The sequence below is a fragment of the Fundulus heteroclitus genome, chromosome 16 (assembly GCF_011125445.2).
Source record: "Fundulus heteroclitus isolate FHET01 chromosome 16, MU-UCD_Fhet_4.1, whole genome shotgun sequence".
Taxonomy (NCBI): Eukaryota; Metazoa; Chordata; class Actinopteri; order Cyprinodontiformes; family Fundulidae; genus Fundulus; species Fundulus heteroclitus.
The window spans coordinates 8716978-8739361 of NC_046376.1; the positions used below are offsets into that span (position 1 = coordinate 8716978).

The window sequence follows — 22384 nt, forward strand, 5'->3', positions numbered from 1 at the left end:
GGGTAGATTAACAAGCAATTAAGAAAGCATTGCAGTTCCACTTTACATAGTTCATAACTGAATGATATAAATGTGAAAAGAACTGAAAAACATGATATATCCCCTTTAAAATCAACCACTGACAAAAAGTAAAAGACCCTGTGCGGACCCTGTCCTTCTGAAGCTGGTAAGAGACTCATCATCGTCTAAGCAAATGAGTCGTGTACCAACAGAGGATGAAAAGCTACTCAGAGAAGAAGAAGCCATCACTCATAAAAGAAACGTAAAAAGTTGAAGTTTGCAAATGCATTCAAGGAAAAAGGCCTTATCTTTTGGTGACATGTCCTCTCATCTGAAGATATTAAAACTGAAGCGTTTAGTCTTGAAGACTATTGTTACATTTGGAGGAAGAAGTGGTAAGTTTTCCAACTTGAGAACGCCATCTCAAGTGTGGAGTACTGGGGAGGCAAGGTCGTGTTGTGTGGGCTTGTATCTACCCAAAGGAAAAGGAAAATATATTAATTTCCTGATGAAAATCGGTAAGGAAAAGGACAAAGAAAAAATATATATATTTCTGCCTTTATTCTTAGTAATGTCAGTTCCTCACCATCAAAACCAGGGTGGGAGAGATTATTAAAAAGCCTGGATTGAGTAAACGGGAACAACCGCCAGGGGGCGACAACACAGATTTAAATCCCATGTTACCCTATTTTCCAGTAGGGGGCGCTTGAGACGCTAACTGCTTGTCTTCGGGACGCCTCGGAACTCTTCGGCTGTACTCGGCAGGTAACGGTCGGTGCATTCAAATGTTCGTCCGGAGCTCCTCCAGAGAGTGAAGTGAAGAAAGACACGGACAAACGGAGCCGATAGACGGCGTGTGGAAGCGGGATGACGGTGCTGCAGGAACCTGTCCAGGTAGGAACACCGTGTACCAGTGCTGTCATGACCCGGGAGGGCAGAGTTGTGGAGCCGGCCTCGGCGGCTGCTTCAGTCCGCGCTCGGAGAGCTTCTCCCCGCACCAGGCCGCGGCTTGGCCCGGAGCTTTCCTGGTTGTTTCGCCTGTTCGTGTCCACATAGTTCGGCTTCACCAGCGGTCCGGCAGCCTCCATTCCTGGGTTCAACCCGAACGGATGTTATAAGTCCCTTATCTGAGTGTTAACTGACCCAGAGGATACAGCCAGACTCTTTTAAAAAAAACATTCGGATAAAGATGTTCTTTGCGGCCAGGAAATAAATCCACGGACTAGTGTGGATCCTTTGATCTTTCCAGGCATGGATGGTTCTGTGTTTATATTCGGTGCCGATCTTAGTTGTGCTGTGGGTTTTTTTTTTCTTTTTCTTTTAAAATGTCAGGGATGTTCTGAACACATTGGTTCTGCGAAGGAAGCGTCAAACCGGCTGAGGTTGAACGTTTCTGTTCTGGACGCCTGAGACTCAGAAGCCACTTTTAAGTCCAGTTTTTACACCAGAATCACATTGTTTGGTTGAATGCTCCTTTGCCGAACCCGTCAGCAGACCGAGTTTCATTTATAAATACGATAATATTATTGATACCATTTGATTTATAGGCCTAATTTACATAATATGTCATATTTTAAACAGAGTTCTGAGCCACAGCCTGGCTAGCCCCGCGGGGCTAACCTTTAGCTTGCTGCTACCGGGTACTGGCGTCCCCCTGCCGGCTTCAGGTCGCAGGATACAGCCGAGAACCCTGCCACATGCCCGGTTCTGTTCCTCTGAGGCAGATCCCCCTGTTCCTTGGGTCCAGGCTGAGGCCAGATCCTCCGGACAGGACCGAATTAGCCCGCAGCTGGTTAGCCGCTGCGGCTAACGTCAGCTAGCCGACGCTGTTGACGCTCACCTGGAGAGGTGTGCAGGTGACAGGGCAGTCGTTCGTCTGAGTGTCCCTGCAGAACAGGCTGTTTATGGTGGACACACAAAGGAGAGTTTAATCAGAGTAGAACGAAAAGAGATCGGTGAAACCTGGGTTTTTGGTTGGGTCAAGGTCTGGAGAATCCCCCCTTTTGTTGTTTATAGTAAACAGACGAGACCACAGGAATTCAATAAAACTCTTTCTGGCCAGGGACAGGAGAAGCAGTTGAGCTCACTTCTGGTGTGGGTTTCAGCAGGTTGTTCTGTCCAGAAACCAGCTAATAATAAATCAGCGGCGTAACTGGGCTTACTTGGATTGATTGCGTTTATTTTAACAGAGCCACCACTGTCTGGGCTGACACCAGCAAGGAGGGGATCCTTTCATGGTGAACATGAGCCCGTTTAAGAACCTTCTGATGGAATGGGTTTGAATGCAGTTGCAGATCCAAAAATGGTTAAAAAAATAAATAAAACAAATGGACTTCAGAATAGAATTAATTTAAATTTTATTTATACAGCGCCAATTCATGAAACATGTCATCTCAAGGCACTTTCCAAAGTCAAATTCAATCATATTATACAAATTGGTCAGAAAGTTTCCTCTCTAAGGAAACCCAGCAGGTTGCATCAAGTCTCTCCAAGCAGCATTCACTCCTCCTGAAAGAGCGTAGAGCCACAGTGGACAGTCGTCTGCATTGTTGATGGCTTTGCAGCAATCCCTCATACTGAGCATGCTTGAAGCGACAGTGGAGAGGAAAACTCCCCTTTAACAGGGAGGAGAACCTCCAGCAGAACCAGAACCAGGCTCAGTGTGAACGCTCATCTGCCTCGACCCACTGGGGCTTAGAGAAGACAGAGCAGAGACACAGAAAGCACAGAAGCTCACGTTGACCCAGGAGTACTTTCTATGTTAGATGGTAATAGAGGATGATCTATCTTCACTGGATGATGTCACAGCTAACAGAACGCCAGACCAGGTGTACCTTCTCTAAAGAGAAAAATGACAGAGAACAAAAAGTTAAAAGTTGAAATAAAAACAAACAATGCAAATTGGAGAATAGTAGGAGAACTCGGCAGAGTGAGAAAAATAGACCCTGATGTCCTCCAGCAGCCTAAGCCTATAGCAACATAAGTATAGAGGTAGCTCAGGGTAACACAAGCCACTCTAACTAGATGCTTTGTCAAAAAGGAAAGTTTTAAGATTAGTCTTAAAAGTAGACGGGGTGTCTGCCTCACGGACCAAAACTGGGAGTTGGTTCCACAGGAGAGGAGCCTCTGATAATAAAAAGGTCTGCCTTTAAAGACTCTAGGAAGTCCAGCTTTATTTTTTAACCTTTTTTTTTTTTTTTTTTTTTGGATTAATCATGACCTGGATGACTGAGAATCTTCACCAACATGCAGTTGGGCTACAGGCCATCATGGTTTTATGTGCTGCTGTGGGTTCATCAGACCTGAAGGTTCTGCTGCTGTGTGGTTCAGAGATGAAACAAAAATGTATGATGGTGATTGTGTCTCAATGCTCCGGCCAGGTTATTGTTCAGGTTCTGTTGACTTATCCCGCTAGAGTCCACTTAATATCACAGAATATGACCAGCCATTGTCTGTCTCTGTTTTTAAGCCAGATCTGTCAGTTTAGAATGGTTTTGAACGTAACTTCATTAAATGTTAATTTTAATACATTTGGGATCTGTTTTTGATCCATTCTGGGGTCTATCAGGCAACAAAAATGTGTTTTCAAGAATAAAGAAGTCATCTTATTTCAGGGATGGACCCAGCAAGGTGGATTTTTGTTTCCAACAGACAGACTTTTGGTGATTTGCACCAATTAGAGCAAATGGTATTTTTTTTAGGACATCTGAAAATGACCATAGAGGTGTTTTAGTTGTTGAACGTGCTCCATTGAGCGTTAATGTCTATAATAAACAAGTTTAAACAGCGTGATCTACCTCATATTTTGTATCAGGCAAATGTTCTCCGTTTATTGTAAGTAATCAGGGCCGGCACGTGAAATAAACAGAAGCTTCCTTTTTCAGTCGCAACACATCAGAAGAACGCATTTATTGCATTTATCCCGCTGGATCCCGCGCTGCCGACACAAGCGACACTGATTCAGGGAGAATTCTGGGTAATTTCTAAACGTTTCTCTTTAATGAATGCCTCATGTTACCCCATCAGAACAGACGCCGCTGGGAGACGCTCAGCGCTCCCGACTTGGTGGGAATTTTTAAGTGCAGCCATCCTCAGAAACTAAGTTTTAAAAAAAAACGCAGAAACATTTACCAAGGCAGGTAAATTATGTTTACCTGCGTGTGAACCCAGGTGACTCTGAGCTGAAAGTAAAGGACTGATAACTCGGCTTAGGAGAAACGTTAAAGGCTGCTGCACACCTGGTTGCACCACGCTGACTCTCTGGACGTTTTAAACGTCATAGTTGGGCGCACTTATCGTCTTTTTCTTGTGACAAATTCCTACATTTCCCACCGCACACCCGTCAGTGTGTGGTGCAGAGAGGCTGCAGGAGTCGCAGCTGCCTCGGAGACGTCGCTAAACTGAGCTCTGCAGGTTCCTAATTTCTACCCTGTTCTGTGGAGCCAAGAGACAGAAATAGCTCAGGATACGATATGGGGCTATTTAGAAAGGCTAATTAAAAAAAAAAATTAACTGTGAACGTGCACAGATGTATAATAATTTAGATAACGCGTTCCCTGACCTTCTTGTGGGGGGGGGCACACACTCTGAACCAAAGTAGTCCGGACCGTACCTCTAGGTTTGACAGGAATATACGTGATTGTTGATGGAGAGGACCGATTGTTTCTAGTTCTTACAGGCCTGCAGCTCCATAGACATCATATACGTAGACGCGTCATAGGGCGCAGGTTTGCACTTCAACATCACCGCCATATTGTATGTGGCAGAAAAAAATTTGAGTTCTGTTATTGTGAACGTGAATCAGAGAAGAATACACACACACATATATATATATATATATATATATATATATATATATAAAGGATCAATTTGTTAAATATAAACATTGTGGTCTTCATTATTTCATAATACCATGTCACATGTGAACCTTTAGGAACAGGCTTTTTGGGGGAGTATTAAAGAGGTAAAATTAATAATATGAGAAAAAAAAAAGTCCTAGGTCAATAAAGAACAAAAAACAAACAAACAAGCGATAATGTTATGAGAAAAACGTCATATTATGAGAATTAACCGGGAACATTTCCAGAATAGTCACAGTTTGCAGAATTATTTCACTCCTGGAGTAATAGGGTCAGGTTAGATTATTTTAAATATTTTTATTCTTTAGGAGAATACATGCAGGAGAATGAAGCTAAAGGGATACAAAAATAAACTTGTAATATTACAAAAACAAAAATACTACCAATACAAAGTATATTCAGAGAATAAAGTCCCTCTGATACTGTTTAAGTGACTGAGTAACTGCAGATTTGCCACATTTAAGATGGCGGACGCTCTGACGCATCGCAGCATAGGAAGAACCCGCCTAATGACGCGTCTACTCTTTTATTATGACTATGTGCAGCTCCACACATCTACATTTTTAACCTCCTTTTTGTGAAAACATAATGTATTTACTGCTGTCAGGATGGAAGGACCATTTCAGCCGCTGTGACAAAAAGTGTTTCTGAACAGGATTACCAAGTATAGCTTCAACCAAGTGTCACTGTGAAACGATATTCATCAATATTAACGGTGATTGAGGCAGCCTGAGCCACTTTGTTTTGCGGTTACTATGATGACATGATTAAAGGTTATTTGGTTGCCTGATGGAACATTTTGTGGCGAGCTGGTTTGCGTTTAACTATGTGTGTGAATCACCATACAATGTTATATCCACGTTTTTGATGACGATGCAATGTTTGTCGACTTCACATTCTGCCACGATATTTCTGTTAAATTAAATTCTCAAGTTTGCGATTTATACAAAGCCATATCTGTCCATCTAACACAGTTACTCACATTGATATCAACTTACACAAAAAAATAAAAATAAAATTATGATTTGAAGAGGGCTGCGGGTAGCGATTATTTTAATAATCGATTAATCGGGCAGTTATTTTTCTGACGAATTGGACAAAACGATATTTTAAATCCACACCTATTTATTCTAAAATAAAACATTTGGACTTGCAGAGCAAATAAGCGCACAAAATCAATCAGTCGCATCTGATCAGACAGTAGTTTAGCTTCTCAGGAGTGTTGCCGGTGCGTTCCACTGTTACGTCTGAATCTGTGTGAGATTTGGTTCTTGATGAAACAGGTTGCTACTTAGGATTTCTGTCAGAATAATATTAAATAGTAAAACATTTAGCTTCAAATGCAAAACTTTATGTTGACCAGATTGGAAGTAATTATAATTTTTCTTCAAAGAGTCAAAAAGGGTGTTTAATACTTTTTCGTCTGACACTTTTTCGTCTTTGGTGTCCTCTAAAGATGCTTGTTTTTAGTTTCTCTAAAATTGTTTGTCTGCGTCTTATGTGGGTCTCACCAAAACTTCACTCTGGATACTTAAAGATTATTGATGTTAGTTTAGAGCCCTGCTCCTCTCTCCCTTCAGTGTCTTCACTCAGGCTTTGCCAACAAATGAAAACCTGAAGCTTAATCGGCAAATTATTCTTATCGATCGGAACCAAATTGCGTTCTGATTGATGGAGTTGGTTTATGCGGGTCCGTAATCTGATCAGCGCCAATCTAAACGCTGATTATGTCAGTCGGATCAGGACAAAGCGAACAGCTACATTGAAGGATGATCATTTCCACCCTCATCCTGTGATGTAGGAACTGCATTAGCATGTGTTGCTAAACCTGTAGCCTAGTTATTGAAAGCAATACCGCCTCAGTCACTCTCAGAACCTGAAGTGGGTCCATTCTATGCACTCAGCACCAACACACCTCTGCGTTTGTAGTTTTCACGCGTGGACAGAAGTAAAAAAAAGGTTGTTTTTTGTGAAAGTCGGACTTTCGGTGCTGTAATCACACGTCATGATTGAGTCCATATAAACGATGCATTAGGAATACTTTCTTTGCTTTTAATCCAAACACATTTCAATCCGATCAGGGTATTTAGTGTTTGTGTTCCCTTCATCCTCATCCATGACTCCGTGTTGTTTCAGGCGTTGCATCGTCATGTAAAATCATTTTTGCAAAGCTTATAAAGGACTTTTTCATGATAAGAACAGTTTACCTTACTTTTGCATTCTAGCCAATGATGTAGGTTAATATTACAGTTATTACTTCCAACCAATCACAACGCAGACCCAGGAACACTCCGTCATTAAACTCCGCCCCCTTCAGAGTTCAGCAAGCACCCGTTTTTTTTTTTTTACTTTTTTCAAAACTTTCTGTTTTGGTAAAAAGTTGGTTGAATAATATGGAGCTAAACCAGTGACAGCTTTGTAATGATATTGAAAAAATAAAACATTGTAAAATCAAACATTGTTAGAAAGTGAAAACCTTTGATGATATTCTCATTATATGCTGCAGCTTTTTCTATATCTATAGCACGAGTAGAGTGGCTTAATTGATTTCCAAACGAAATGCAAACTTTACTTTGAACCACAGGAGGATTTTGGACCTCTGGACAATGGTCTGGTTCTTTTTAGCCTCAGCCTAAGCTTGTAGCCCGTGTGAGGATCCGTTTGTTTGGTGGTTCTGGAGGCACTGACTCCAGCCTCGGTTCACTACTGATAAAGCTTGTTAAGAAAAGCACATTCAGGCTGTGGTTGTCCCAGTTTTTTCACACTTTTCCTCCCTATGAATGTGCTTTGGGTCCTGTGAACAACACGCTTCTGTAGCAAAGAAGTCTTGTATCTTACCTTGTGGAGGGAGTCAAGTTGTCTTCTGGTAGTCCAGTCAGCTGCATCATACAGCAACAAAAGGAACCGCTATACGACACAACTTTAAGTATTTATTAGGTGTTAATGTTTAGATTCTTAAACTACGTCTTTTTTTGTGACTGGTCTTCCATGTTGGTGAAACAAAGACGATTCACCTCTCAGTTGGACAAAAAAAGACTTATTCTGTTTTATCTGATGGGCGTTCTGGTTCTGGTTCTGTCTCCATTCAGGCTGCAGTGTGGCAGGCGCTCAACCACTATGCCTATGTGGATGCTGTGTTCCTTGCTGAGAGACTCTACGCTGAAGGTAAAACCCGTCTGTCTCTTTTTCTGGTTACCTGTCTGTCTGGTTACCCGTCTGTCTGGTTACTCGTCTGTCTGTCTGGTTACCCGTCTGTGTGTCTGTCTGGTTACCCGTCTGTGTCTCTGTCTGGTTACCCGTCTGTGTGTCTGTCTGGTTACCCGTCTGTGTGTCTGTCTGGTTACCTGTCTGTCTGTTTGGCTGGTTACTCGTCTGTCTGTTTGGCTGGTTACCAGTCTGTCTGGCTGGTTACCGGTCTGTCTGTTTGGCTGGCTGGTTACCTGTCTGTCTGTTTGGCTGGCTACCCGCCTGTCTGTTTGGCTGGCTACCCGTCTGTCTGTTTGGCTGGTTACCAGTCTGTCTGTTTGGCTGGTTACCAGTCTGTCTGTTTGGCTGGTTACCGGTCTGTCTGTCTGTCTGGTTACCCGTCTCTCTGTTTGGCTGGCTACCCGTCTGTCTGTCTGTTTGGCTGGCTACCCGTCTGTCTGTCTGTTTGGCTGGTTACCAGTCTGTCTGGCTGGCTGGTTACCTGTCTGTCTGTTTGGCTGGCTGGTTACCTGTCTGTCTGTTTGGCTGGCTAACCGTCTGTCTGTCTGTTTGGCTGGTTACCCGTCTGTCTATTTGGCTGGCTACCAGTCTGTCTGGTTACCCGTCTGTCTGATTACCCGTCTCTCTTTCTCAGTGCGTTCAGAGGAGGCCCTCTACCTGTTGGCTACGTGTTATTACCGCTCGGGGAAACCTTACAAAGCGTACCGACTGCTGAAGGCGCACACCTGCTCCACGCCGCAGGTTCGATTCCTGTTGGCCAAGTGCTGCGTGGAACTCAGCAAGTAAGACGGGCTTAGGTCGTGTTTTATAGTCCAACTAGAAAACAGGATCTGTCTCTCAACCCCCTCTACCTGTCTGTCTCAGGCTCGCTGAGGGAGAGCAGGTTCTGATTGGCGGGGTCCTGAACAAGCAGAAGAGTCAGGATGACATCATCACAGAGTTTGGAGACTCCGCCTCCTACACGCTGTCGTTACTGGGACACATTTACTGGTGAGCCGCCGGTTCCGCCGCCGCGTTTCTGCCCCCTGTGAGACGTTCCTGCTGCTTGATTCCTGTCCCGTGTTTTCTGCGCAGTAAGACGGACCGCGCTGCTAAAGGTGCCGAGTGCTTCCAGAGAAGTTTAACTCTCAACCCTTTCCTCTGGTCGCCGTTTCAGAACCTCTGTCACCTAGGTAAGGGAAACGCACCCCCACCCACACGCCGCGCGATCATGTGACTTCACACAGGGTGCTTGCGCAAGTCTTGAAAGTCTTAATAAGTATGGAATTTTGAAACGCTGTTTTCCAGACCTTGAAAAGTCTTGAATTTTGTTTTAAAGTCTTAATAAAGTATGGGGAAAAAAAATGTATGGTAGAATTTTACAGTATGCTCAAAGGCATTGTGAAATGAGAAATAGGAAGGTAGGCTATAAAACTATAATTTTACTAACTGGTCACGTACTGTATTAGCCTAATGGAATCAAATACTTGTTTGATGTGAAATTCATGTACTTGTGATTTTCATGTTTTCACGTTTTCATCAGTAAAAGCATAATTTACTGTGAATAATGCATTTGTTCATTGAATACTAGCCTATAAAAATTAACATTTCTAATAAACAGTTTGTACAATGTCAACCAATGAAGTAGGCAGTAGGCACACAAGTATACAAGTACATAAAGTTAAGGTCTTGGGGAAAAAAAATATCAGTTTTAAAAAATTTAAATTTGGAAAAAGAGCAAGCACCCTGTTCACAAAACGCTGTGGCCTTTATTCCAGGAGAGAAGCCCGATCCGGACCAGGTGTTCAGGTTGTCGGCTCTGCAGAACTCGTCTTTAGCCCCGCCCCCTCCGCACATAAGCCCCGCCCAGAACCCATCTCACCGCCTCGACACTGCACTGATGGAGACGCCGCAGGACACTCTGGTACGGGAACCCCCGCGGTGACGACCATGATGGGTAACCCTCACTGGAGTATCTGCAGCTTTTCCTCACGCCAGTTCCTCTCCTTCAGGAGTTGAATCGTCTGAACCTGGAGTCGTCGAGCGGAAAGCTGGCGTCTGATTTGTCGGTTTCATACATCGATTCCTCGCTCATCTCCCCGGACGCTGCCTCCCTGTTGGGCAACACCGTTTCCATGGCGTCGGCTGCCACGCTGCTCGCTAAACAGAACAAACCCAAGAGTGGGCGGAGTTTACTGGGCGGTCCTACAGCCCTCACCCCCCTGACGCCCAGGTGAGTGCGCTGACCCAGCTCGCTGCTCAGGTGTTGTTGGCTCCTCCCCTTTTTTTATCTCTGCTGTGCTTCCTCTGCAGCTTCGGCATCCTGCCCCTGGAGTCCAGCCCTAGTGATCCCACATATCTGCAGAACTACTCGGCTACAATGGAAACACAAACAACAGCTTCCAGCAAGAAGGTACGCACTCTTGTTTTCTCTTTCAATACCTGCATTAAAGCCTACGGAACCGTTTGGGTCCGGGCTTCTGGCTGGTCGTAAAGGCCGGATGTTTGGAGAAGAAGCGTGTTGTCTGGACAGTTTGTCTTCAGGCGTCGCTGCCGTGCAGCTCCGCTCACACGCGTCTAACGAAGGTGTCGGAGTGTTTCCAGACAATCTTTCACCTGCGGAGATGGTCGCATATAAAAGTTTGCTCTCGCCTCACACTTCAACGTTTGAACGTTTCAACCAGGCTACAAAGAGCAACTAGACCAGGGGTGTCAAACATATGGCCCTGTGGCTAAATGCATTATCATTATAAAAAAAGTGTCCTGTCTGGCAATGTGGCAATAAGATGCCACAAAGAGCTCATCAGATTTGACTTTCACAAGATAAAAGGAAGAGAATTATAAAACAATTATTGAAAAAAAAACATGTACTTTGTTTAATTGTAAATATGCAGTTCCTATATTGTCCACGAGGGGCGCTGTGTTTTAATTAGCAGATTAAGCTTCAGGTGTGGAAAAATTCAAATAATTTCTTAATTTTTATCTGTTTGATGTATTTTGTCATGCAGGACAGTGTTTTTAAGTTCCAATAAATGTGAATAAATGTTTTTCAACATTGTACAATCACTGTGATCAGTTCTTATGCATAATGCACAAGTAAATGTTTAACTGAGTAAAAGTATTGTTGAAATTGCACATACTTTTCCTAAAAACGCTGAGGTTATTCATAATATATTGTGTAAAAGTGAAATTAACTTAATATAAAAATCAACAACAAGTCCACATTTATTATTTCTATTTAATATTGCAATGAGTTTACTCGTGTGGCCCTCTTGAGATCAGATTAAGCTGAATGCGGCCCCTAAACCAAAATGAGTTTGACACCCCTGAACTACATGCATGTCCTCAGGTTTTGGGAGGCTGGGTTCCAGTCAGAGATGAAAACGAGAGCCGCAGATCAGGCTGAAAACTGGTCTGCCACACTTATGATCCGAATGACGATAATCTTAAGCCCTATTCGCCAGAATGAGTTTTACCAAGGGACCTCATGTAATAAACCGGTTACCCCTCTACGTCATCTTTTTCACACAGGGTAACCAAAGCCTGAGATTTGCAGAAATTTACGGACATCTCTGCTGCTTATTGCGCATATGAGCGACTGTGTAACAGCAGTGCAGCCAGCAGTCCACTTATAAACGTCTCTGGGCTCTTTTTTTTACTTACTGGTTACTTACTGGGCTGGTTTTCCGATAGGGACCCAGGGTTTTCTAAACACTCCAATGTAGCCTCCATTGTTTACCAAGACGCAAATAAAAATGTGTCCAGGAAACAAGAAAACTGCCTAATTCTGTCCCAATCACAGAGATGCCTGTTCACGTTGGATTAATGTACTGATGCTGCGATCAGTTTTTATGCTGCCGGTTACCAGTAAAGGCCGATCACATAGATTGGCTGTTCATTTTAATTGATAAGTACTATAGGCTATGCAACCTGGAAGAATGAGCCATAAAAATCACATTTATTTAGACAAAACATTTTTACCTACTTTTTCCAAGAGAAAAAATATATAAATAGTTTGCAGAGATAATAAAGTCAAAAAGAAAACAACAACAAAAAAAACTGCCACCACAAATGCATTTGCGTTTTCAATCTTTAAAGGTATACTATGCTAGCCTCGTGAGACCATCCTGATCTCGCGAGCTTTCAAGGTTTCACTCGCAGATCAGTCTGGCTACTCTCCGTTAAAGAAAATTTGGAGCCGTTCACCAAACGAACGTCCAATCAGCGATGGCTTTGAGGCGAGTTGAGGTGTGACGCAACGAGAAGATCGTCAGTTCAGTCTAAAGAACATGGCGGCTTCAGCCAATGAAACTAGCGTTAGCGCGGCTATCGAGCAAGTTTTATCGGAATTACAGAGTATTTCTTTGCTGAGCTAACGAGCCTTTACCTGCAGCAGCAAGAGTAGCTTGGCTTGTGGTTGTGTTTTCGTCGTCGCTCGTAACAGAGCGAGGACGAATCTGATTGGTTCATTTGGCCCGTCTATCACCAACATAGGCCAATCAGCTAACCAGTATTTTCGCCCCTTCCCAAAGTTACTTCAACGGAAGGTTTCCAGATGGATATGCGAAGCAAATCTATCTGGCAGAGTCAGGTAAATACTATGCAACCGGGGTTGATTTTCCAGTGAGGCTCCCCCCAGAGGGCGAAAGTAAAAGTGCACTGTCGTAAAGATGCTCAGCTGTTCTGGTTTCTCCGTCAAGCCAGGCGCGGTTGTTTTGAGCTTAGCAGACAGGCGAACGCAACGAAAAGTGGAAAAAACGGCAGTACAAACAATGACTAACACAGTGAAAGTATGAACATCAGGGTTTCCCGCAGCGCTATCTTGGCGAGGCGGCCGCTTCGGCAAACTTACGCTACCGCCTCGCCAACATTCAAAAAAATGAAAAAATAATAATAATAATTTTAAAAAAAATCGATATGCTTGCATGTTTATTTGACGTTAACACGCGGTTCTTTGTTGTTGCTTTCGCGCGTGCATATAGTGAATGGCAGGGCAAAAACACATGGAGTTCTCGCCGTAAAGCAAGACCGACTCTCGCGGTCTTACACGAGACTTCTGAGCCTGTGTGTGCGGGCAGAGGTCTCCTGCAATTGCAAGTACGGTATTTCCCCCACAGACCACCAGGGCGGCCGAGAAAACCTTTGTTCGACCTGAAATGACTCATTTAATCCTCCAAAACGGTATGGAACACATTAATTAACTGAAAAATGTTGCATAGTATGCCTTTAACAGATTGAAAACATTAGGGCTCTTAACAAGCCAAATAATCCAGAAATTAAAATAAATATCACAGCATTTTGCAAGTCAAAAAGAACCTTCAAAAACAAATGTTTGCATTGATCTAACGACATGATAAAATAGACGTCATGAGAGTACACAGTCTGGTGGAGCTCAGTCAGGGCTGTGAAACAGTGACTGCATCGTTCTCTAATTCTCTGCAATTAACCTCAAAAACTCACCCTGCTCCGCTAAGTGCTTGTTCTTTAAATGCCGTATTAAGTTTATGTGGAAGGACTTCAGCGTTCTTTCCCCGCGAGGTATTTTTTCTTTACAAATGTTGCAGGTCACAAACTTAACATCGCTTTCACAGACGGTGTAAACGTCCCACACGGCAGAAATGCTATATTTTTTGCTGCCTCGCTGTATGGAATAAAGGGCGTAGGTCCACTACGCTGCACACAAATCCTCTGAAGACTCCAAAGCAGGAGGGAAAAGTGATCGGCATTCACCGAACACATAATTTTCATGAAATTGGTAGATAATTATCGGTGGCCGATAATTAACACTAGATTAATATTATCACAGGACCTCAGAGCAAAATATAGTAGGTAATTGTTGGGGGAAGTTTGACTTTACAGATTACTGACATGGCGCATTCGCACGGGATTAAAAACGCAGACAATCTCCGTAATTATTACAAATCACATGTGGTCCCTTGGTAAAACTAATTTGGTGCGAATAGGGCTTAAAACTCTCAAAAAGTTACGATGGATGCAGTGGACTGAAAAATGTTGAGTCAGACCTGGAATCAGAAGCCATCAAACTGAGGCGCATGCATTAATCCTCCTCTGTAAATACCAGGAAACAAACGGCGTGTAATTGATGTCAGATTATTTCACTCCAGCTGTTTTTATCGTGCCGCCTGCATCTCGCCTCTGTCTCTCTGCCAGACCGTCTCCAGGATCAGTCAGTCCAAGTCCGTCTTCAGTCAGAGCGGGAACAGCAGAGATGTTCTTCCCATCCCCTTCAACCAATCACAGACCTCAGCACCTCACACCAGGTAGCTACGTCAGCCAATCACAGGGCTCCGGCAGCAGAATGTGACACCGTGTGTCTTTTAACGCCTGTCCATCTGTCTGTCCCCTCAGTGGTTCTCCTCAGGTTCTCAGCCCCAGTATGTCTGGTCCTCCTAACGTTCAGCCCAGACGAAGCTCCAGACTGTTTACCAGCGCCAGCTCCACTGCCAAGGTATCGCACTCTCACCGAGTTGCTTTGCTTGCCGGGCTCCGGTGCACTAATGCCGGTTCTGTTTCTGCAGGAGAACAGCAAGAAGCTAAAGATGAAGTTTCCCACGAAGATCCCCAACCGGAAAACCAAATGTAAATCTGCAAAGTCTGCAAACAGCAGCAACCTGAACGAGAGTCTGGACATCCTGAGACTGGACCCCAGTTCGAACCAGCCAGACACCAGGATCCCCCAGTACCAGCGGGCCGCTGCAGGTACCACCAGCTCCACTGCTGCTCGGGTTCTTTTGGGCCGATGGGGGAAACAAAGGGTTCCTTGGTGTTGTTGGTCAGGATCACCTGACCCAACTGCACCTGAACCACCAGACCTTCAGGTGTCAGTTTGGTGGTTCGGGTGAGCCTCAGAACCCCGGTGACGGGTCGGTTCTAGGGCTGAACGATTTTGGAAAATAATCTAATTGCGATGTTTTTTCTTAATGCGATTTTCTTTTTTTTTTTTCTTTTCTTTTTTCCCCAGTTTAATTTATCATGTCTTTTTAAACATATACAAACAACAAATCAATTTGTTTCCTCGCCATGTGGATTAGTTGCTAAAAGACCTGCAGCATCTAAACTCAGAGCAGAAATGATTGCGTTCTGCCTACAATATATTTCAACCAAAATTGCAATTTTGACTTTTCTCTGCGTTAACCACAAGCAACTAAAATGGCGTCTAAATAAAGACGTTTGTAAACAAGGACTATTCAAAACAAGAACTTTTAATGTTTCTATTAATCATAATATTATTCAAGAGAACAGCTTTTAGTTGATTTGGACATCAATCCTTGTTGAACATAATGTGCAACCAACAAACAAGTCTATGTATTAAACTGATTGACCTGTACTTAATGCTATGTATGATTATATAAACTCTAAAACAAGTAATAAAATTAGATTATCTCACTGCTGCAACTGTCTTCCCTTCGATGTGGAGGCAAACCCACTTTAAACATTTTACCAACACCTAATGGACGTGTCTAATTCACTAATTGTTACAAAGCCAAGAATTGCAGACTGCGATTTGGAAATTGTGTTGTTTTTTTTTAAATCGCGATTATATTGAAAATGCGATTAATTGTTCAGCCCTAGTCGGTTCTTCACCTTTTGGTTGTCTTTCAGAACAAAAACCAGGAATAAAAGAGAGTTGGACCCGAGCCAGAACCCGGGCTCTGACGGTGTCGTGTTTGTGTTCAGACAGTGTGATGGCGTTGCTGCGTGAACTGGGGCGGGGCTACCAGGCGCTGTGCTCCTACAGCTGCAGGGAGGCCATCAACATCCTGTCGTCTCTTCCTCCTCAGCACTACAACACGGGCTGGGTCCTCACGCACGTGGGCCGGGCCTACTTCGAGCTGGCAGAGTACATGCAGGTGAGTGCGCCTGACCCATGCCGGCGGTCGGGCCTCCGTTCGGCCCGTTGGGGGTTTAGTCGCCTGACCGTCGTGGCGGTTGTGTGTCGCAGGCGGAGCGGCTGTTCAGCGAGGTGCGCAGGATCGAGTCGTACCGAGTGGAAGGCATGGAGATTTACTCCACCACGCTTTGGCACCTGCAGAAGGACGTGGCCCTGTCGGCGCTGGCCAAAGACCTGACGGACATGGACAAGAACTGTCCTGAGGTGAGGCGCGCACCTGGCCGCTCAGGTGGGCTCAGGTGAGCTGGCTGCTCAGGTAACTCTGTCCCTCCCCCTCCCCCCCCCCCCCCCCCCCCCCCCCCCCCCCCCATAGGCCTGGTGTGTCGCAGGAAACTGTTTCAGCCTGCAGAGGGAGCATGACATCGCCATCAAGTTCTTCCAGAGAGCCATCCAGGTGAGCTGATGTTCAGGTGTTTTTTTTAGGCTGGAGGTCGTAGCTGGTCATACCTGGGAACACGTGTACGGTCCGTGAACGCCTCAGCTGTTTGGACTGGTGTCAGCGTCCATGTTTTAGAATGTGGCTTCGCCGCCACTGAGCTATATTATACACTGGAGTGCTAATAGCCGCTGTTAGAACGAGTCGCTTTGAAGCCACCAGCCGCCATATTGGTACTCCCTATTTTCCTCCAGTATCTAGGGAATATGTGCGCTGCAGCATCGAATAACGAGGATTTTCTCATGTTCAGGGGTGGCTTAAGACTTTTAAAATGTCAAATGCCATATACTTTTATGTTCTAAAACTATCAAGTACTGAGAAAGTCATGTGCTGAAATATTTTGCTTTTTATCTATTTAAATATATATATATATATATATATATATATATATATATATATATATATATATATATATATATATATATATATATATATATATATATATATAATTTTTTTTTATATGAATAACATGCAAAATATTTCAGCACCTAATTTCCTAGTAGTTGATAGTGTTAGTACATCCACTGACTGTAGAATTACCTGTGAAATGTTTTCACACAGCCAGAAAACTGCTTGTTATTGCAACCAAATCCTATGGGATTCTGGGAGAGTAGGGAGTAGCAAGATGGCGGCCAGTGACTTCAGTTTTTCGGCAAAATCAGCACTCCAGTGTATTATTTTTTTTTATATATATATATATATATATATATATATATATAGATATATATATATATATATATATATATATATATATATATATATATATATATATATATATATATATATATATATATATATATATATATATATATATATATATATATATAGCTCAGTGGGCGCCGCTCATTCAAGCTGATGTATCAGCGCGGCCGCCATCTTGGATGGGTCCCTCGTGCTTTTTTTATCTGTAAATTTTTACTAGATTTTCACAGTTTGGTTTGTTACAAACGGCAGAGATGCAGTTATGATACAGAACGGTGTCTCACATTAAAAATACGTGCCGAAAACCTCAGTTTTAAGCTCTTTAAGAAAGACAGACATATGGTATGGCATATTAATAATGTATAATTAATTACTTTTTATATTTTGATAAAGAGACAAGTTTGGCTAAATTTATGTCAACAGCAGTAAATACTCTTCATATTTTTCTGTGCTGTTCATGCACACGTACGTCCACTCAGTTTTTGTAATGCGTGAACGTGGGGGGTCTTTAAAATCTCCATTATCTTACTCTGTTTGCCACTAAGCCTGGAGCTTCAGCCCCTAGGAAAAAGAACCGGTCCAGGCCATCTGTAACTCCTTAGGTAGTGAAAAACAGAGACAGCAATGACATGAGCATTAAATGAAGGTTCTCGATTCTCAATTGGGTCTCTGCAATGTGCTCAACTAGTAAAAAAACATCTTCTGACCCAATCTCAGCCCAAAACGGTGGTCTGCACCACACTGGCTGTTCCTACCATAAGCTGCTCAAAACACAGGTATAGTTGCCTCCTCTTCGTTTACTCCCGTTAGCTCTTATGCTAGCGTAGAGTGAGGAGAGACCCATCCAATATGGCAGCTCCAGCACATAATGAGGCATCGACATAATATGTATGGCTCCAACAAAGTGAGCTCAGGTGGGAGGGGGGCTGGGAACATCTACCTGCAGCCCTGACCTGGCTGGGTGTGATCTGACACCAGAACCAGATCGAACAGTTTAAAGTTGGGCTGAACAATTAATCGCATTTTCAATATAATCGTGATTTAAAATAACGCAATTTCCAAATCGCAGAGGTCTGCAATTTTTGGCTATGTAACAATTAGTGAATTAGACACGTCCATTAGGTGTTGGTAAAATGTTTAAAGTGGGTTTGCCTCCACATGGAAGGGAAGACAGTTGCAGCAGTGAGATAATCTAATTTTATTACTTGTTTTAGAGTTTATATAATCATGCATAGCATTAAGTACAGGTCAATCAGTTTAATACATAGACTTGTTTGTTGGTTGCACTTTATGTTCAACAAGGATTGATGTCCAAATCAACTAAAAGCTGTTCTCTTGAATAATATTCTGATTAATAGAAACATTAAAAGTTCTTGTTTTAAATAGTCCTTGTTTACAAACATCTTTATTTAGACGCCATTTTTGTTGCTTGTGGTTAATGCAGAGAAAAGTCAAAATTGCAATTTTGATCGAAATATATTGTAGGCAGAACGCAATCATTTCTGTTCTGAGTTTAGATGCTGCGGGTCTTTTAGCAACTAATCCACATGGTGAGGAAACAAACTGATTTGTTGTTTGTATATGTTTTGAAACACATGATAAATTAAAATGGGAAAAAATCGCATTAAATCGCAATATTAAGAAAAAAATCGCAATTAGATTAGATCCAAAATCGTTAAGCTGCACAATTTTCCACGAAGGGTGGAAACACGAGAAAGAAGCTGCAGCTTGGACCTCTGCGCTCAGATGGTTCTGATCCACATGTCTCAACATCCCTGTCGCCTACCCGTCTGTCCTCAGGTGGACCCAGGTTTTGCGTACGCCTACACTCTGCTGGGTCACGAGTTCGTTCTGACCGAGGAGCTGGACCGAGCTCTGGCCTGCTTCAGGAACGCCATCAGAGTGAACAACCGACACTACAACGCCTGGTACGCTAACCGTGGAAGCGCACAGGAGGGGTGGGGGGGGACACACACACACACGGAGTGCACACCTGTTAACACCTGTTGTGTTCACGTCTCCAGGTACGGCCTCGGCATGATTTACTATAAACAGGAGAAGTTCAACTTGGCAGAGATCCACTTCAAGAAAGCGCTGAGCATCAACCCTCAGAGCTCCGTGCTGCTCTGCCACATCGGAGTGGTGCGTACGCGAGCTGCAGCTATCGGTCTGTGTGCAGCTCGGCGCTAACTCTCTCTCTCTCTCTCTGTGTTCAGGTGCAGCACGCTCTGAAGAAGTCCGACGCCGCCTTAGAGACCCTAAACCGAGCCATTGGCATCGACCCCAAGAACCCGCTCTGCAAGTTCCACAGAGCCTCCATCCTGTTTGCCAACGATAAGTACAAGGTAACCTAGACTCGATCAGCCGACGCAGAGATGGGTGATCGGACCCGATCAGAACCGATTTATACAGGCGAACCCGTCTAAATCGATGTGCGCCACTCAGAGCTGTCTCTCCCTGCAGGCCGCCCTTCAGGAGCTGGAGGAGTTGAAGCAGATCGTTCCCAAAGAGTCTTTGGTTTACTTCCTCATAGGAAAGGTAGGAGTTGGTTCTGTTCGGTCGGCTGCCTGCTCTGATCTGTCGGAGAATCGGACCACGAAGACCTTTGGTGGAACCGTCAGGGTTTGAATCCTGTTTCTGGGTCCCGTTCATCAGGAAGTTCTCTACAGCCGCGGTTCCGACCACTGATCTCGAGACCAAACGGCTTTCTGGACTCAAATCCAGAGCTGATCCAGCTCACAAAGAACTTGGTTCCTGCTAGGGTTGAACAATTAATCGCATTTTCAATATAATCGCGATTTAAAAAAATCGCAATTTCCAAATCGCAGAGTCTGCAATTTTTGGCTATGTAACAATCAGGGAATTAGACACGTCCATTAGGTGTCAGTAAAATGTTTAAAGTGGGTTTGCCTCCACATGGAAGGGAAGACAGTTGCAGCAGTGAGATAATCTAATTTTATTAGTTGTTTTAGAGTTTATATAATCATACATATTATTAGGTACAGGTCAATCAGTTTAATACATAGACTTGCTTGTTGGTTGGACTTTATGTTCAACAAGGATTGATGTCCAAATCAATTAAAAGCTGTTCTCTTGAATAATATTCTGATTTAACAGAAACATTAAAAATTCTTTTTTAAAATAGTCCTTGTTTACAAACATCTTTATTTAGACGCCATTTATGTTGCTTGTGGTTAATGCAGAGAAAAGTCAAAATTGCAATTTTGGTTGAAATATATTGTAGGCAGAATGCAATCATTTCTGCTCTGAGTTTAGATGCTGCGGGTCTTTTAGCAACTAATTTGCACAGCGAGGAAACAAGTTGATTTATTGTTTGTATATGTTTAAAAACACATGATAAATTAAACTGGGGAAAAAAATTGCATTAAATCGCAGTATTAAGGGAAAAAAATCGCAATTAGATTATTTTCCAAAATCGTTCAGCCCTAGTTCCTGCCTCTTCGATTATAGAACAAATGTCTCAGTTCTTGTATGCGCTTAACTCCTGGAGTCTCGGTTCAAAGCTTGATTCTGGATTTCTCTGCAGAGAAATTCAGCCCCTGTGCATCTGCTGAGCCAGGATCACGTATCGAAAGGTTCAGGGGTTGTGTTTCCAGCTGAATAGTTGTTTACCTGTATGGCCTTTCTTCTCCCCAACAGGTGTATAAGAAGCTAGGTCAGACCCACCTGGCTCTGATGAACTTCAGCTGGGCCATGGATCTGGACCCTAAAGGAGCCAACAATCAGATCAAAGAAGCCATCGATAAGCGATACCTGCCTGAGGACGAAGGTACGGCCTGCTCCACCCGTCTCCTTTTCTTACCTGTCTCTGCGCCACCTGTCTCTCACCTCTGGTGTCCAACCTGCCCCCCCCCCCCTGTTTCCCTCTGTGTCCCTGCAGTGGCGGAAGTGGACGACAGTCAGGACAGCAGCTTCATGACGGACGCCGACGACACGCAGCTCCACACGCCAGAGAGCGACGATGTTCTTTAGCCCCGCCTCCTCTGTTTGTCCTGCCTCCAGCTTGGGCTCGCCTCCTCCGAATGTCAGGAGAGGCGTTGCTAGGCAACATGCCGACAGACAGAATTTAAGTTTAGCTCCACCCAGTCCCCCCCCACCAACCCCCACTCCCTGTCCTCTGACTGGCTGAAACAGACTGCTGCTGACCTGAAGCCCCGCCCCCTTTAACCCCGTGACATCACAGCTGTTTTTTTTATGTTCTTTTTATCGTCCTGATGGAAATAAACCAATAAAACAAGTAAACACTGCTGACTACTTTCCGCCTTCTTTGTTCCACTTGCCAAGCAGGTGTGTGACAGCATCACCTGAACAGGTGTCCTGTTACAACACCTGACCATCAGAGGGAGCTGGTAAACACTCGGTCTGAACATTTAACACATTTACAACACTCGTTTTTATTTTATTTTTTTGTAAAATTCTGCCTTTACAGGGGACAAATGCAAAATCCCCCTTTTTTTTAAGCCCTAAATACATTTTAGTTGTGAACTTGGAGCCTTGAAGTAGAAAAGTTGCATGTAGTTTGTCCAGGAGCTGCGTAGATATTTTTATTTTCTGTTCAGGTCATATTTTTAAAGCTGTTTAGTTTTCTTTATTCCCTATTGTATGTTTTATGTTTTGTTTTTTAACAATTACGCCACAGTATTTGGTGTATCATGGACTTATGGCTGACTAATTTTGTGAATCCGACATTTTTCCCCCTCACCATAATTGCTAACACCATCCCCCAGAAGACTACAAAAATGGCTGAATTGGGTGCAGTAGAACATAGACATAATATAAGAGTAGACCCCGCATTGACTGTCGCTGTGCAGGAATTACGGCCGCCATCTTGGGGCGGTCGACCTGCTACCCTATCCTGCTGAATCAATGATGCCTCAGCAATGTGCGGCTTATTTTTGTTTAAATCGAGGGACTATTTACGTCAGGGATTGAGGGATAACTTTTCACAAGTAAGATAAAAAATATATTGTTTATATTTTTGATTAGAATGTGAGATTTCTAATATTAGATGGAGAGATACAGGTCTACACGTCCAAGACATTAGTGAATAAACAGCATATATATGTACACTGCAAAAATAGACCTAAACATAAGAAATTCTTTTTTGAAATGAAACTATTTTTCCTTGATTTGAGCAGGTAAATATGACTATTTGCCAATGGAATAAGATTTTTGCACTTAAAATAGGAACAATTCATCTCTGTCATCTTATTTCAAGTGCAGTATATCTAATTATCTTGTTTTAGGGGTAAAAATACTCATCCCATA

General features: G+C 43.4%; 1 protein-coding gene across 3 annotated transcripts; it reads left to right on the top strand.

The window, feature by feature from the left end:
• Positions 1–746: 746 nt before the first annotated feature.
• Positions 747–21370, top strand: cdc27 (cell division cycle 27). Of its 3 annotated transcripts, none has more exons than XM_036147922.1 (20): positions 747–894; positions 7949–8024; positions 8701–8848; positions 8931–9056; positions 9141–9238; positions 9824–9969; positions 10058–10278; positions 10359–10458; positions 14217–14326; positions 14415–14514; positions 14585–14765; positions 15744–15916; positions 16009–16161; positions 16271–16351; positions 18896–19023; positions 19120–19237; positions 19312–19440; positions 19559–19633; positions 20756–20936; positions 20977–21370. In XM_036147922.1, exons 1-20 carry the CDS (start codon positions 868–870, stop codon positions 21033–21035), a joined length of 2430 nt encoding a protein of 809 aa, XP_036003815.1. In that variant the 5' UTR covers positions 747–867; the 3' UTR covers positions 21036–21370. The 3 variants fall into 3 exon arrangements, with proteins under 3 accessions (XP_036003815.1, XP_036003814.1, XP_036003813.1); XM_036147921.1 differs by having other exon boundaries at positions 20756–20885; positions 20997–21370; XM_036147920.1 differs by having other exon boundaries at positions 20756–21370.
• Positions 21371–22384: the final 1014 nt, after the last annotated feature.

Coding starts and splice junctions, on each gene's coding strand:
- cdc27 (XM_036147920.1), top strand. CDS start 868: ATGACGGTGCTGCAGGAACCTGTCCAG. Junction 10,279..10,358: donor CTCACCCCCCTGACGCCCAG/GTGAGTGCGCTG, acceptor CTTCCTCTGCAG/CTTCGGCATCCTGCCCCTGG. Junction 14,766..15,743: donor GTACCAGCGGGCCGCTGCAG/GTACCACCAGCT, acceptor GTTTGTGTTCAG/ACAGTGTGATGGCGTTGCTG.